General features: G+C 43.3%; 1 protein-coding gene across 17 annotated transcripts in view; it reads left to right on the top strand.

The window, feature by feature from the left end:
* Positions 1–15429, top strand: part of ZNF618 (zinc finger protein 618) — a 165856-nt gene that overhangs the window by 110215 nt on the left and 40212 nt on the right. For 8 of the 17 annotated variants that reach the window (XM_075055206.1, XM_075055216.1, XM_075055210.1 and 5 more), the window contains 6 exons: positions 3487–3570; positions 8780–8869; positions 10284–10319; positions 11077–11154; positions 12200–12289; positions 14271–14369. In XM_075055206.1, the coding sequence (XP_074911307.1) occupies positions 3487–3570; positions 8780–8869; positions 10284–10319; positions 11077–11154; positions 12200–12289; positions 14271–14369 (477 nt within the window). Of the gene's footprint in view, positions 1–2097; positions 2746–3486; positions 3571–8779; positions 8870–10283; positions 10320–11076; positions 11155–12199; positions 12290–14270; positions 14370–15429 lie in introns of those variants that run through there. The other 9 variants (XM_075055222.1, XM_075055221.1, XM_075055213.1 and 6 more) reach the window with 4 other exon arrangements.

The raw sequence follows: 15429 nt of genomic DNA, 5'->3' as shown, positions 1-15429 counted from the left end.
TGGGCTGAGACCAAGAATAGTAAATTTCAGTGCAGGAGGAGGACATTAAAGAAATAATAAGAAACTTGGTTCTGGGATCTACAGTGTGAAGAAATTTTGACCTCAAGGCCTGAGATACATTCCTTCAGTGCTGTAGTTGTTGCCTTTCACAAAAGCATATTTCTTTGCAGCTCTGGGGCTGGGGTCATTCATTCTCCCCTAGAACAAGACTTTGGCAAGGTGCAGTGCTGCCCATTGGACCTTAACACAGGTCACTCCTGTCTTGCTCTTATGTTCTCCTTCTCTGAGTACATTGCAGACTGGAATGAGACAGAGTTTATCACTGCAATTTCTCAGGTTTTCTGTAACATGGGAGATCCATATCCCTTTGCCTTTCTCTGCTGCTGTTCGCTAGTTCTGACCCAGCGCCTTCACATTACAGCACCAACGTCTTTTTTGAGGCTGGGTGAAATAGGTAACAGTTCCTGGACCTGTTTTTTAATAGGGTAAATTTGAAGTTGCTTTTCTGACATAACTGTTACACTAAGGGTTCTTCTTGGATGTTCTCACTTTGGGTATCCTATTGGGTGTCTTGCCTTATAACCACGTAAGGTGTGCTCAGGAGCATGACACACATGCAGTCATGCTGGAGGTTTTGATGTTCACGCAGGTTCATAGCTCTGGAGAGGACCAGTTTCTCTGTATGTAGTTTTAATCTAAGGTTTTAGAAAAGGAGGCTTTCAAGTTGTCTATAAATTTGTGATCTTCACATGATCTTACACAGAAAATTGCTAATATACCCATAAAAATTATATTTCTTCCCGTTTCCCAGACACTGACCAAATAGACAATGTTTACAGAAATCTGGATTTCATACTTTGCAACAAATCTTTTACAGAGTTCCTAGGCAGTAAAATTGATGGAGAAATATATTTATTCTACTAGAAAAGGATAAGAATTTTAGTAATCTCAGGCTGTTCTGATCATCCATCAGTTTGTCCTGAAAATGCCAGGAGAGCTTTATTGAAGATGGAAATACATCCCTCCACCATTCGTTAAGAAGGAATAAACTTTCCATCTTCCAACATGAGTTAAAATTTAGCAACAGAAAAGGTGTACAGACAGCAGTGCTGTTAATTATTCCAAATTCTTCTTTCAGCCTGAACCTTTGTTTCTTGAGCTGCTTGTTGGCGTTTCAACAACGCGGAACCTGAACAGCACACAAAAACCAAAAACACTTTAGGTATTTTAAGTTCTCAGTATTTTCACTTCTAAGGATATTCATAACCAGGAATGGCAGAGCAATACAAGTATTACCTTCTTAAGAACTCTCCTTTCAACCTGAGCAAAAAGGTTAAAGAGTTCTTGATTATCTTGGGTGATTGTAGAGAGGGGGGTTCTGCATCATTCCTAGTTTATTTTAATTCGATTTTGTTCTTTACGAAGTTTTATGGAGCCAGGATCTATTCTTCAGTGCTGCTCAGTTATTTAACTTTCACTTTTCCTTTCCACTTTGGAAACTAGGCAGAGACACTCCATGTGAATTCCCATCTGGAAATCACAGTAAGAACAAAATTTCTAGTCACAGACAAAGGAGTAGGAAAAAGTCAAGATGAGGTTTGCTTTTCCTTTATGAAACTCTCAATTCTACATAATTTAATCTAAACAGTTGTGAAGTAGATAAGTAGTGTGTTCCCAGCCAAACCATTTTGATTCCAGAAGGAGGTTAAAATAAAATGGCCTTTAATGTGTGTTGTGCATAAGTCCACAGTGTGGGCTGGACAGAGTTTTTCACTTAAGGCAGAGATTCAGCATCCTTATTGATACAAAAGACAAACCTTCCTGTATCAGCAAGTTAGGTATGTACAAGTACACCTATTTTAATTATGCAATTATTGCATAACTGCATCGTTAAGGCTATTAATTGTCATATTGCTGGTAGTAGCACCTTAAGATGCTGTTTTCAACATTCTTTATCTTGCACTTAGTTACAATTCGAATAAAAAAGAATCCATCACTGCCCTGAAGTGACTCTAGAATGAAGAAATATGACACTAGATCTGCTGGCCTTAATTATATTATTGTCTGGTGTGTCTGAATTTTGTCATGGAGTCTGAACATCCTGGCTCATAATGCTGATTTTGTGGATGATCGTAAAATGCCATAATATTTTTGCTTTAAATTGCTCATGTTTGCTGTCTGTTTGGATTCAACTTTAACATACTTTTAACTGTGGGAGAAAGAAATTCATTGATGTGTAACATCCTGAGAACGCCTGGGAAGTCTTCTCTCTCTCAACATCCAGTGAGTAGTACCCAAAACAGCTTTTCAGAAAAACATTTTAAAAAAAAATTACAGTATGTGACTGTCAGACTATTATGAACAAGGGGCTGTCTTTCAGAAATTAATTCAGGATATTCCCCTCTGTATGGAAGTTCCTGCTAGTCTGGCATCAAGTTTCCAAACCTGGAGGGATTACATACAGCCCTGGATGGTCTGCACTTAAATCTCCATCATTCTGATACATTCAAGTGACACGTGGTTTGGATAAAGTATTACAGAATTCATACAGTTCACTGGCCACCTACTTGAAAGCAGCTTAAAAAATGCTGTGAGGTGAAGTCAATCCTGTAGCTACCGAATACATCTGCAACAGCTCTTCTTAGGAGCTGGGACAAAGCTCTGAAATGCTTCAGCAAGAAACCAAGCACAAGTCTGTGGCTCCATGCCCTCTCACCTGTCATTTAGCCCCTTGCCAGCTTGAAGGTGAGCTAACATGTTGCACCATTTTTTGGTAATTTCAAGGGAGTTGGCCCCTCTGTGTGAGGGTTTGGTTTGGTTTGGTTGTTTTGCAGCCTGAGGACCCCTCTTTGTGAAGCATGGGAAGCACTGTGCTAGGTTAAGCCAGTGTGTGTCTAGGTATCTCCTGTGTTCCTAACAAAGGCCAAATGTTTGTGGGAAGGAAGTAAATGATCGTGAAATGAGTGATCTTGGAATAGTTTGCCCACAGGCAAAGTTTTTTCCTAACCCCCACTTAGGAGCTGGCTTGTGAGGGTTTCTGTCCTTTCCAAATTTCTGGATTTTATTATTATTTAATCCTTACTAATGTAACTCTGGATACTTTAATCCTCTTAAGGGGTTCCTGCTGACTTTGGGCTCGGTCCTGTTCCCTTTTCAAGGAATTTTGCCATTAGACACCTTCAGGTTGAGTTCTGATGTAGATTGCAACTGATTCTACTGGCAGCTCTCTACTTGGCTGTAAAATGCAGTTGTAAAGCTCATAACTTCTGTGCAAGAACACAGTTTGAATGAGGAGTAGATGGAGGTCTACAGGCAGTAAGCTTTATGTCTTCAAACTTGCATTCTACCTCTCCCCACTGCCAGTCCAGCATCTAGAAGGAAGCCCCTAAAGATGCCAAAGGGTTAGGTCAAAGGAATTGTCTGTGAACCTGCGCGGGGAATATCGTGCCAGATTAGGAAGCCATAAATATGTTCCTTTCCATCTAGGTGCCCCTCTGGCTGCGGAAAGGGAGAAGAAACCTCTCTCCAGAGCTGTCTTTGTGCTGCCCTGGGTGGAATCCACAGAAACAAGTGAGGGTCCCAGATGTTTTTGCTCCCTGCTGTGTTGTAAGGATGCAGTAGCTGCACACTCTGTGTCTTCTTCTGGGGAGGCTGCTCAGGTAGTCTGTGCTCTGGACACAGCTCGGAAAGGTGTTTCCCAGAGGCAAGCATGCAGCACATATCTTAGAAAATGCCAACCTTTCCTGTTTCTTCGCGTCAGGTGGTTTAGTCGTGGTGGCTTTGGCTCTTACTGAAGAGTGTTGGAGTTGCTCATGGTTCCTTTCAGTGAGGCAGACATACCAGGAAAGATGATATTTTCTTCAGGTACTGCTACACAGCCATTCACTAGCTCCAGCCCTCTCTGTTTATCAACCAGCAGGACTTGTAAGGACTTCAGAATCTGCCAGCAGATTTTCAGGAAACAGTTAAGGAATGTGAAACTGATTATCAGAGCATCTCATGGACTGTCCTGTGATCCACTGGGTGTGGGTGGAGGGATGATGCTGATACTTCATTGTCACATAAGCCTCACTCAGAAAGCCCGTTTGCGGGGAGAAATACCACAACCTCAAATAGAGAGATGACAGAAAAATGTATTGCAGCAGGCTTAACTGTAAGAAATCCAGCACCCTCCCCTTTCAGAGATGCTGCTGGACTTCATGAACTGTTTGGGAAACCTTGTTTCCCAAGATGAGCCAGGAATGTGGAATTCTTGGAGTTCGGTGCTTCTTTTGCCACCCTGACCATGGAGCAGGACAAGTAGTGCTGTCTGGACTGCCCTCTTTTCTTTTTTAAATTTTGCTGCTTTTTTCTTGTTTGGGATCCAGAACGCTACTGGATTTTAAGAATCATTCAGCAGGCTGTTGCGGTCTGTTTACATTCAGCAGTTTTGCCCTTCCACATTTGGAGGCTGTCCCTACTAGACAGCTATTTCTGCAGTGCTCTATAAGAGTAGGATCACTTAGGATTCAAGAGTATCTGCAAAGTGCCTAGTTGCTGTGAGAGCTCCTCTATCAAGTAGCTTTTCTGGCTTCTTCCATTTGAAAGGTCAGTATGAATTTTGGGTCAGGTGACAATTGTTCTTCACCTTGGAGAAGTCCTTAAGAAGCTCCCGCAGCCTACTGTGCAGAGACCCCATCATTCCGGACCCTTGATGGGATGTGCTGTCATCATTGCAGGGCTGTTACCTGGATGATGTATGTAACTGTTTCCAGTCTGGGTTTCTGTGATGCTGTGCAGAGCTCTTAGAGCCCAGTGGAAACTAGTTTGTACACAGTTTCTTGTGGGCTCGGATTCCTGCACTTAGGAGGGTGGTTTAAGTGATCTGTATTTTTAGCTTGTGATACAGAAGTCCTGACCTTTCAACAAATTTCTGATTGCTATTGTTCCCTTCCTGGGTTTCTAGAGCAAAATCCACTGAGGCCCTGGGCCAAGTGCCCTAAGGACAGAAGCCTCTTCTGTCTGCCACTGTTGGGCATGTGTTTTCTACCCTCCCTGTTTCCTGCCAAAATGAAATACGTGCTTTCTTCTCTGCTGAATATTTGAAGCAAACAAAAAAATCTCAAAATATTTAATGCAGCATCTGGGAAGAAAGATGACCTGGCTGATCATTCCTAGGGCAGGGTATTTCAGCAGCTACGAGTCATTGCTGAACACAGACCACACGACAAGAGGCAGCCAGCAGCAGCCCCTGGAGACAGGCAGAAAAAAGCAGCACGTTCCCTGTCTTTTACTGGACGTGCACTTGCAAGCATAGCAGTCAAAAATACTTGCAGGTCCCGTGGAGTTATTTCTTGGGGTACTTGAAAAACCTTCCTCTTTGCCATCTCAGTACGTCAGTCCTTTATATCTGAGGAACTGCCTTGTAACAAGGTGGTTGCTTGCCTTTTTTTCTAGTAAGATGTGATCCTGTATTTTGGTGCGTGTATAGAAGTATGCAAGGCCATTACTCTGTAGATCTCTTCTGGAATCACTGCTCCCCTTGGAAAGACTCATGAGCATGAAGGAGGAATGATATTTGCTGGAATTTGGGTTTTAACTAGGTGTCTTTTTAGCATTTTGAAACTCTAGGTTTGCAGCGGTGTAATACAGTGATTTTTCAGCTTGCAACAAGGATGTGTTCTGCAGGACTGTTGCCCGAACACCAGTAAGCGACAGCACTGAACCTCTGTGCTAGTGGGCTAATTAGTTATCTTTACCTGTATTTTTCCTTAGGTCCTAATAGTGCCTAGTTTTGCTTTTGGTGGAGCTGCACTGTGTTAATGTCTATCTGGTGATAGGAGAGAGCTTGAATCTGAGCAGATTTGCTTAAGTAGCATTAGTTTGGCTATGTCTGGTACCATCTCTTCACAGGTTTAGGGATGGGAGTTTCAGTATGGGCTTGCAGGCACACCTGAGCACTTGAAGCCCCTTGTAGCTCTTCCCTTTGAAAGCTGTGTCGTTACATATATTGGGTATGGTGCCCAGCTAGAGTCTACCTTGGTGTAGTAGTTATAACCCAGAGCAGGAAAAGTACTACTGCACAGGCTAATTCTGCTCAGTGAGTTTCTTGCTAAGAAAGCTGTTGCTGCTGGGAACAGCACTGGAAGTATTCAACAGCTGTCAGCAAAGACAGCTTTATTGGGTAAGAAGGAAGAAGTCTGGCGCTTCCATGCAGCCCTGGAAGAGTGACCGTTGTTCAGAGAGGGTAAAGCTTAGCTACACATCGACAGTCTCGTGATACTTTCTGAATTCTCTGTAAACCTCCTCGTCTCTGAGACTTGGCACCATTTGCTGGGTGTTATCTCCTTTAAAGAGTCGAGGAAGAGATTAGTACCAATACCAGTTGGAACAAATTCTTACTCCTCATAATGACTTGTTTCGCTATAATCTCTGGAGCTCATTCTTCCTTAGGGACAACAGTCCCCTAACAAAACAAGCAAAACCCTATTCTCTTGGGGTATGCTGTTACACTTTTTATTGTGTTTTCATTTTCCCCACGCTGCCTAGGGAAGGAAGTGGTCATACCCAGCATGTGCGACTCAAGTTTCTGCTGTTGACAGTGAGATCCCCACAGTCTTTACTAAGTTACAGAGACTACAACTAGCCATGCCTGTTTGAGTCTGTGAAATAGTGTCCCTTTAGCATTTAGTTTTATTCTATTCTAACAAGTCTCCTTATTTACTGAGCAGTTTTCTTCTAAACTAAGGTCATAATAGTTTTCTTCCTCCAAATGGAGGTATTGAAAATGGTTGGTATTTGGTACTCCTTTGAAGAATTAGTCTTCAGTTCATTTACCGCATGGTTCATTACACTTCAGAAATGAGGTTGGTTTCTTGTCTAGGGGACACCAGTGATGTGGGACTGATTGCTGATGACATGTTACGAATTTTCTCTGCTAATAATTGACTGTATTTTTTTTTTTTTGCAACAGATACACAAATATTCACTAGCAGTCATTAGATTCGCTTTATTGTCAGAAAGGGTCCAGAGTAGATTGAGACCCTTAGTTCCCATGTATGGCCACAGAAGGAGACTGCATAAGATTATGTAATGAAACATAGTTAAATGTAACCCACCAGTGCTTTTATCACTTGAATGTTCTTGCAGTCATGTTTTGCTTCTCCTTCTTCTCTTCCTTAAGCAATGCACTGTCAGAAGCAGTGAACCCTTTTCATCTCAGTATATATGCCTGGGCTCTGTCTCACTTGTTCAGCCTAGACTTTTAAAAATCCCTTAGATCTAGCTTAGCATCGTTGTGCTCTGATTAAGATACAAATATTTTTTGGTAGCGGGGTAAAGTTCCCATGCTCAGCTGTGTAACACCTTTTGTGTTTGGCATTTTTTTTTCTTATAGATCACCATAGCTTCTACTTTCATTCTGCCAAGCAGAATAAAGGGTGGAAAATGGTTCTTCATTTAGTGTTGAAACCCCATGGGCTGATGGACTGCAGTAGTGAACCCAAGTGAGCGATTAGACTGTACCAGTGCATACTAGCTTAAAATATTTATTTTAAAAATAAAATTATTGAGAAGTGAAATAAAAGCTTACTTAATGTGCATACTCTGGTATGTTTGAACACAGTATGGAAGAGGTAAAAACAAGACTTTATCTTTGCTAAACATATGGATGCATGAATACAAACAACTGAGCTACTGCAGGGGGGCTTACTGAATCTACTGGAGCTTACTCATCTATGGAGCCACAGTAGCTGATGTGTACATTCCTAGCATGATCCTGTTGTGAAGTAAAACGTTAGTTTCAAGATCCTTTGTGGCTACACAAGCTGATGTGGTTTACTTTGTTTGCAGTGGTCTAGTAGCATGCAACCGATCAGCTACTGTGGTTGCCTGACAAGTACAATGCTGCAAGTTGCAGTGGGGTGACTACTTAGGGATGTCAGTCTGTACCCTGAGGTGTATGTCAGACATCAGAAGATGGAAAAACCTGACCAAGTTGACAAGTGAAATTTTCGTCTTACACTGAGGTGATAGCTGAGCCAAAGACATTCATTGTGCCCGGTCAGACCAAAATGAATTCATAAGCATCTTGAGCTTTTTTGCATCTGTCTTCCCCCCCACAGCTTTGGTGAAGGGGGTCTGTTGTTGCTGGGAAGAAGGGAGAGGAGTCTGGGGTACAAACATACATGAAACGAGGCTCCATCAGTCCTTCTGTTCGTTGAGCACCTTACTGTTCTGCGTGTTTTGGATTGTTGGTTCTCTTTGGTTTTGTTTGTTATAACGTGCCCATATGGGGTCTTAGATGCAGTCAGTAATCATTAAGCAGCAGCAGTGAGAACCAAGTGAGGTATGAGCATGTAGGCACATGCAGGCCATGTTGTAGCTGGCATATTAAGACTTTGACTTCTACTAGTTCATACATTGGCTCTGTGTTTAGTTCTGCCAGTTTGTCCCCATCCTGACCAGTACTTGCCTGCTGTAGCCCTGAACTTCCAACAGAGATTTCAGCAGGCCCTGTTGCTCTGCGTCTTCATTGCTTTGCTGTGAGGTCTTCTGGAGGCTGTACTGGAGAGCAGAGCTGCTTGAATAGGAGATAGCAAGTCAGAATATGCCCCAAGCCATATGGTGTGGGGCACACAGGGGACATTGTGAAGCAGTGGTTGTCTGTGTGCCTTAGAGATTTGACAGAGTGTGTGGGATAAGTGTAACTGCATGGGGGTGTCTGATTGAGCAGCGTTGTCTGGAGTGCTTGCTTTTTACCTCAAAGTTTCTAAAGTGGCCTGTTTTCTTCTTTCTACAGACAATTTTAGGTACACGTGTGACATTTGTGGGAAAAAATATAAATATTATAGCTGCTTCCAAGAGCACAGAGACCTGCATGCTGTGGATGGTGAGTACTGTTTTGACACTCAGACACCCAAACTAGAATGAGAAGTCATTGGGAAGGCAAAATGCGGTTCTGCAGGACCATGCAGCCCATGATGTACAGGACATTGCACAGCATGGCTTGCTCGCCTTTGCAGTGGAGGCACAGTCCACAGGCACTGCAGGAAGAAGTTTGCTGCGCTTGATTCTCTTTGCGTGCATCAAAATAACACCCTCTGCTGGGACCTGTGGTCCTTGCAGTCCTGTCTTTGTTAAGGTTCATGGTTAGGATGGATATGCTACAACTGAGTGCCACAAGGTTAATTGTCAGTCTGGCTACTCCCTGGGTAAGAGTTGGTTGCCTTTTGGTTTCTGACTTCACAGGTTTGTTCCCAACATGCCTCTCTGTAAGAAATCACATTTCAAAGTTGAGAACTGTTATTTCATTCTTATTAATCACTGTGGTAGTGAACTGATGCAGTTGTCAGTGGACCTTACAGGCCAATTTTTCCTCTGTGAATGTAGATGTGGCCTAGGCTGGTGACACTTGGACAGAAGCCAACACCCTCCTCCAGAAGCAGTGTTTGTTTTTTCTACGTTAGGGGAGGTAGACGCAACAACATACTGGTTTTGGCTTGCTCCCTGCTTACTGGGCATCTAAAGCTCCTCTACTCAGAGCCCACAGATACTCTAGTCCCTCACTGTGTATGCTACAAGCCTGTCAGTACTGCTCCTTACTTGGCCAAGGAGGGAGCACTGGCAGAGGTTTAGAAAGAGGCTGCTTGGAAAGCAGAAGTTTTTGAATGGCTGGCCTGTCTCAGAAAAGCAAGTGTTTTCTCACAATGTGTGGCGTTCAAAAAAAATTGCTGTTTTTAACAGGAACTTGTGGACCTCTAAACGTGCTCTAAAAACAACCAGTGTTCTCCTGCAGTCCACCACTGCAACCTCCCTTCCTCCCATGGGGAGCCAAAATTAAATTACTGGGACTGAAAGTCACTGTGAGATGGACGTGTCTGCTTCTGTCAGAAATGTGTCTTCATAGCTATGGTTCAGGGAGCTCTGCCTAGGATTATGAGAGGGCTTTGGAAACAGCTTCCACTTGTGTCTTGCAAGGACATTTTATCTCAGTTCCTCCAAGGGGATGGTTGTGTTTTAGCAAACACAAGTGTGAGGCAGCTGTGCTTCTGAACTTCATGTGGGGCTGTGTCAGTGTCAGAACAAAGGCCTTGAGAATCTATGTATATTAGGGCTGGGCATGCTCAAATAGTTCCTGTGTGAATGCTGCTGGGAAGAGGAGGGACTGGGGCACACAGCCTGGTTCATTCTGTGGGGCTGAAATATGCTGAAGTGATACGTGAAATACAGGAGGAAAACAAGGCCGTTTAAGAGGATTTAATTTCTGTTTTGTTTCTTCCCCTCCTTCTTCTATTCTGTGTTAGTTTTTAGTGTGGAAGGGGCCCCAGAAAACCGGGCAGGTAAGCCGAGATCCTTTGTGTGCTTTATTTCACAAACTTTTTCAAGAATTCAGTAGTTCAGGCACAGCAGGTCTGATTCTACGCTTGTAAGAGTCAAGGGAGTTTTGTCACTGATTGCAGTGGGAGAGGGAGCACCCTCTCTCCCTCCCCCAATGTCTACAGCCAGTAGGTTGATGCCCAGCCCTAGTAGGTACCAGGCTTTTGTTGTACATACAATTGATCAGGCTTCTGAAAGTCAAAGAAGCAGATGTCTCATGTCTTCGGTGATTTAGTGAATTGTTCAAGGCATAAATGAAATTATTTTATAAAATGGGTTGGGTTCTGATTTGTTGCTAGCTGTGCTGTTAGATGGTAGAAAGTCACTGGTCAGTATTTGTTAGCTGACTTGTTTGCAGACTGCATTACCGTGCCCACTGTCAGACAGTGTAACATCATTAGATAGGAGATGCACTGGAAGAAGATCAGAAAATATGGATCAGGCTTTGCAATGTGTTTGTTCAGTCTTTCTCTGTATTTCTTAAACATTATATACCTACAAGGCATGTTACTGGGCTGGAAGTGGGGGTAATCCTGGGGCATCTGAGAAGAAGGAGGGACAAGTCAGACAGAGGGATCATTGGGTTTATAATTCCTGTCTTGAATTCTTGTTACAGATCGAAATGTCATTACAGATGCAGGAGCATTCAGTGCCCATGCAGCTGTAGAAGGAAAACCTGAGGGTGTTGTCAGCTCTCTTGCTGGTTCTGTTCTCTTGCAGACCCCTATGACCAGGCCGTCATAGCAGCAGATGAAGTGAAGGAGGAGGAGCCGGAACCGTTCCAGAAGATTGGTCCAAGTATGAGTTACTATACAGCTTCAAATATGAAAGAGAAAGCACAAGGGTTTTAAATCTGGCATTAGCTGGAGTACGTCTAGGAAAACCAGAAAGCACTGTGTTACACAGGGGTGTTGGGACCTTAAGGGTGCTGAAAGATATGTTTAGGTTCAAATGAACACCAAACACCAACAGTCCTGGCCCTAAGAAATGCAGCTTAGTGACATTTTCTGCTCAAGAGCTCTGCAAAGAGAAGAGGAAAGAGGTTCAGGAGAAAAGCAAGCTGGCAGCGATTAGAGAGGGTCTTAAGGTGTATTGACAGAGTTGGCAGGTGATTGCATTCACTTTGCCACTGTGGTGGGTTCATCAAACAGATCAGAGTGAAACAAAGAGAGGACCAGACTTTGCCGAAGCATTTCTCCGAATTCTTCGTTTTGGAAACAATTGATTAACCCTGGATTTTCCTTTGGCTTGCAGCTTGCTGTCAGTTCTGTGCTTCCCAGCACTGGCAGGAGTGGGAGGTGTCAGTGTGTGGTTGTGCTACTTCATTATTTTAAGTACCCCCAAAGCAGGAGTTAGCACAATTACTACAGAAAAGCCCCTCCTCATGCAACAGAAATCTACAATCCCAATATAAAAGTTCTGTAATTAAGACTTAAACTTGACAACATGTTTCCTAGTTTGACTGTTCCTGTTTTCCACCTATCACAGACTTGTCTATAACCAGAAGACAAAACTGTGTCATCTGTAATGCAGACTTCAGAAATGGATTCTCTCCTTTGTTTTGCATACTTACTTGCTGCAATTTTGGGATAATCTCCTGGAGCTTGTTCAGTTCTACTGGACTTTTTATGCATGCTCCATCCCTCTGGACACCGGTGTAACTGTTCCCTTTGTTGGGGAAAAGGATGTGTGAATTACAGGGCAGATAAGTTCCAAGTGCACAAGGAATATGCTCTAGTTTTTGTCACCTGGCCAGTTTCTGTGTAAAAAGTCAGGAAGTTGGTGATTGTGTGAGAGGGTCCTGCACTCCTTTCTGATCTTTGTATTTGTTTCATCTTCACAGAAACTGGCAATTACACCTGTGAATTCTGTGGCAAGCAGTACAAATACTACACTCCCTACCAAGAACATGTGGCACTGCATGCACCTATTAGTGAGTATCCTGCTGGAGATCTATTTCATTACAGACTGTGATTTACAGTGGTTGGTGGTAAACATGAGGGTTGCAGGATAGAATACCATTCTTGTCGATCCTTCCACTGGACCTGTGGCATTGCAGCTGGCAGGATGTAGATCATGTGCTGACCAGGGCACTGTAAAGCTGAGCTGGAATCTCCTTGCAAAGGGACATTGTTACTGTTAGATCTGTAATGTCACTGAACTTTTACCAAAGTCTGTGCAATTATATGTATGTTCCTTGGGGGTTTGATATTTTATTTTGTTGTTTAACTCTCCTAAATAAAATTGAACATACATGCTAGGGAAGAAGCATCTTTCTTACGAGCTTCTGAGAAATTATTTCAGACAGTGAGATAAAACTGGTTTGCAAAATCATGTAAATGACCTTGGTAGCTTGCTACTAAATCACAGGCAATAAAATATTTATTTCAGGAAGCTCGGGGAAAGGCAGTTCTCAGCATACTACACGACACTACGATCTGCAGTCTGGAGGGACACTACGGTCTGCACTCCCCAGACAAAGGGGAGGTTTTAATGAGCAATTAAGTGTAATTCAGCACAAAATTTTAGTAAAATAGTTGAGAGAAATTCTTGCTACATGCTGGTTTTGGATCCTTTAAAAGTATGCAGAGAAGTTCTTTACACCTGAACTTCATGCTTCTTTCATAGCATTGCCCTGTGCTTTATTGTGATTTTAATGCTGTGAGCCAGCATGGTTGCTCTTTGCCTATGTCTGTCCAGCTGCCAGCGTTTTGGCTGATGATGAGGATGGATGACCTGAGCTCATTAGCTTAGTGGGTTTCTTCAGCTGCTCATCCGCAGCCAGCAGAGGGAGCGCACACTCCTTCCTCACCAAATTCAGCTTTAGTTAGGTTTTTAAGTTATTATTATAAGGCAGCTTTGGTTTTAGACATGAATAGAAATATCTAAATTTGGAACATAGTCCACCAGACTATCACTTTTAAGGTGGGTCAAGGCTTGGTGGCTCTTGACAGCTCCCATGCAGGTTCTCTGAAGCCTGGAGATGGACCAAGATTGTGGTAGAAGGTGTAGGGCATAAAATAACCTCTACCACCATCATCACAAAGTTAGTCTTATTATCTCCCATCTGCCTGAGGGAACCAGCCCAGTGCTTATGATTGCACACATAACAGTTACTCCTAAACATCCCTGCACCCCCAAACTCTACCTCTTAATTCAGGTGTTTTCAGGTCCTCAGAAAAGCTATTGGTGGTGATCAGCAGTAGGTCAGTCTCCTAGTATAGATGGGCCCTCAGACACCAAGTCTTTGGTGTCTCTAGTCCACCCCTGTACAGATAGCTAGGGAGCAGTATGCTGTAAGGACTGCGCATTGAATCTCTGCTCAGCAATAGCAGATTCTTATCTTCCCAATACTTCCCATTTCAAGGGGATTTATCACTATGGATATCTCTCCACCCTCCCAACCATCTGTAGTAATAGGCTACAGTTGGTGGTTCCAGTCCAAGCTCTCCAGCATAAAAGAAAAACGCAACTGTTCTTCTCTGAGAGGTATTTGCCTGGAGTGGGCCCTGCAGGTCTGACTGCAGATGTAAATGGTCCACACAGATACTGCCCTTCTCCCTGTGCAGAGTGCAGCTGCAGGGTCCTAATGCCCAGTTTTTGACTACTGGAAGCCAGTTTTGGAGGAGGAGGAGGAGGCACATCCTTTTGGATGCTGGGGTTGAAGCCATTCTTGCACCATGGTTTTCTGCAGTAACCTTTGTGAAAGCAAAAGAAGCTGCCCCTGCTGCAGACCAGACCTGCAGTCACTGAGATGTGCATATGGGTTTTCAGTCCTTTCAGCAAATATCTTTAACTATGAGGACACTTCAGATCAGATCAGGATAATATTTTCATAAGGTTTAACCCCCTCCCCATAACCTTTTCTTTTTCCTTTTTTTTTTTTTTAACCTTTTTTCTTTTTCCTCTCCTAGCTCCCATGATGAGTAAGATTTATGATTTACAGGGACAAACCACTAACCCTGATGAGCTTACAGGAGAGGGCATGATGAGTTCCCAAGGCAGGCTGGCCAGTACGTCCTCCCACCTTTCTACTGCTCATACTCTGCTCTTCCTATAAACCAAGGTCCTGTGAGGCAGCTGCAAACACATGTCTTTTGAAAAGCACAGCTGGCTTTTCTCAGGCCCTAGCAGTTAGAAGTAGTAAAGCTGAGACTGTGTTTTTACTCTGGTCTTGGTTCTTCTGGTTATAAGGCAAATGTTGAAAAATTAGCCGTAGTGGGAGCAGGTAGGGAAAACACTTCAGCATTACCAATTCAATTTTCTGGGTCTCTCTGTGTGAGTGCAAGCTTCCCTTCCGGAGCCTGTCTTTCTGGTTTTCTGTGATAATGGATAAAAATTGATTGAAAATGGGCTAAAACAAGGACTTATATCCTGCAGGGTCAACAGGACCTTGCAGGGTAATTTTTGGTCAGTGCTGCTGGATACCTGCTGTCTGGAAAAGAGCTCTGCTGTGGCGTTCCCTGGAATTGTTAATGCCAAATGTCTCCTTTGAAAGTTCCCTTCTATTAGTGAGGAGTAGGGGCTTTTTCATATGCTTAGAACTGGGCTATTCCTCTTTTAAAATACATATTCTCATGCTGTTTATGTCAGCCTGTTCACTCTTTCCAAGAAGGGTGTCAAGAGGCTGTTTCTAATAAAAAGTGGATTGTAGGCACATTCATTGTCCCAGTTTTAGAAATGTCTCTGAATGGAGGTACACAAGGGGAGGGTTCAGAGATTTTTCTGTCCACCAGGCTCTGTCTTCTCTGTAAGATGGAACTTATTTAATGACATTTGCGGGTTGCTGGGCTATTGTGATTGCTGTGCAGAGAAAACTAGTGTGTTTGGGATGTGGACTAACTAGAAAAGCCACCAAGAGTGGGTTTTAGCTTGGTAAGTCCAGGCTCAGGAGTGTGCACTTACCTCATCCTCTTCTGGTAACTGCAGGTAAGGCAACAGACTCCCTGGTCATGGAAGTATGTGGTGAGAGCGCTAAAATTTGCACAGCTATCCATGTCATTTGCTTCCAGGATGAAAATCTAAAGTGATGTCAGGGCCCTGAGTGCACTAAGAGGTCTTAATGGCCCTGAC

Source organism: Buteo buteo, chromosome 23, assembly GCF_964188355.1.
Source record: "Buteo buteo chromosome 23, bButBut1.hap1.1, whole genome shotgun sequence".
In the NCBI taxonomy this organism is placed as follows: Eukaryota; Metazoa; Chordata; class Aves; order Accipitriformes; family Accipitridae; genus Buteo; species Buteo buteo.
The sequence above is the reverse complement of the archived record's forward strand: the minus strand, read 5'-3'. Positions and strand labels throughout refer to the sequence as shown.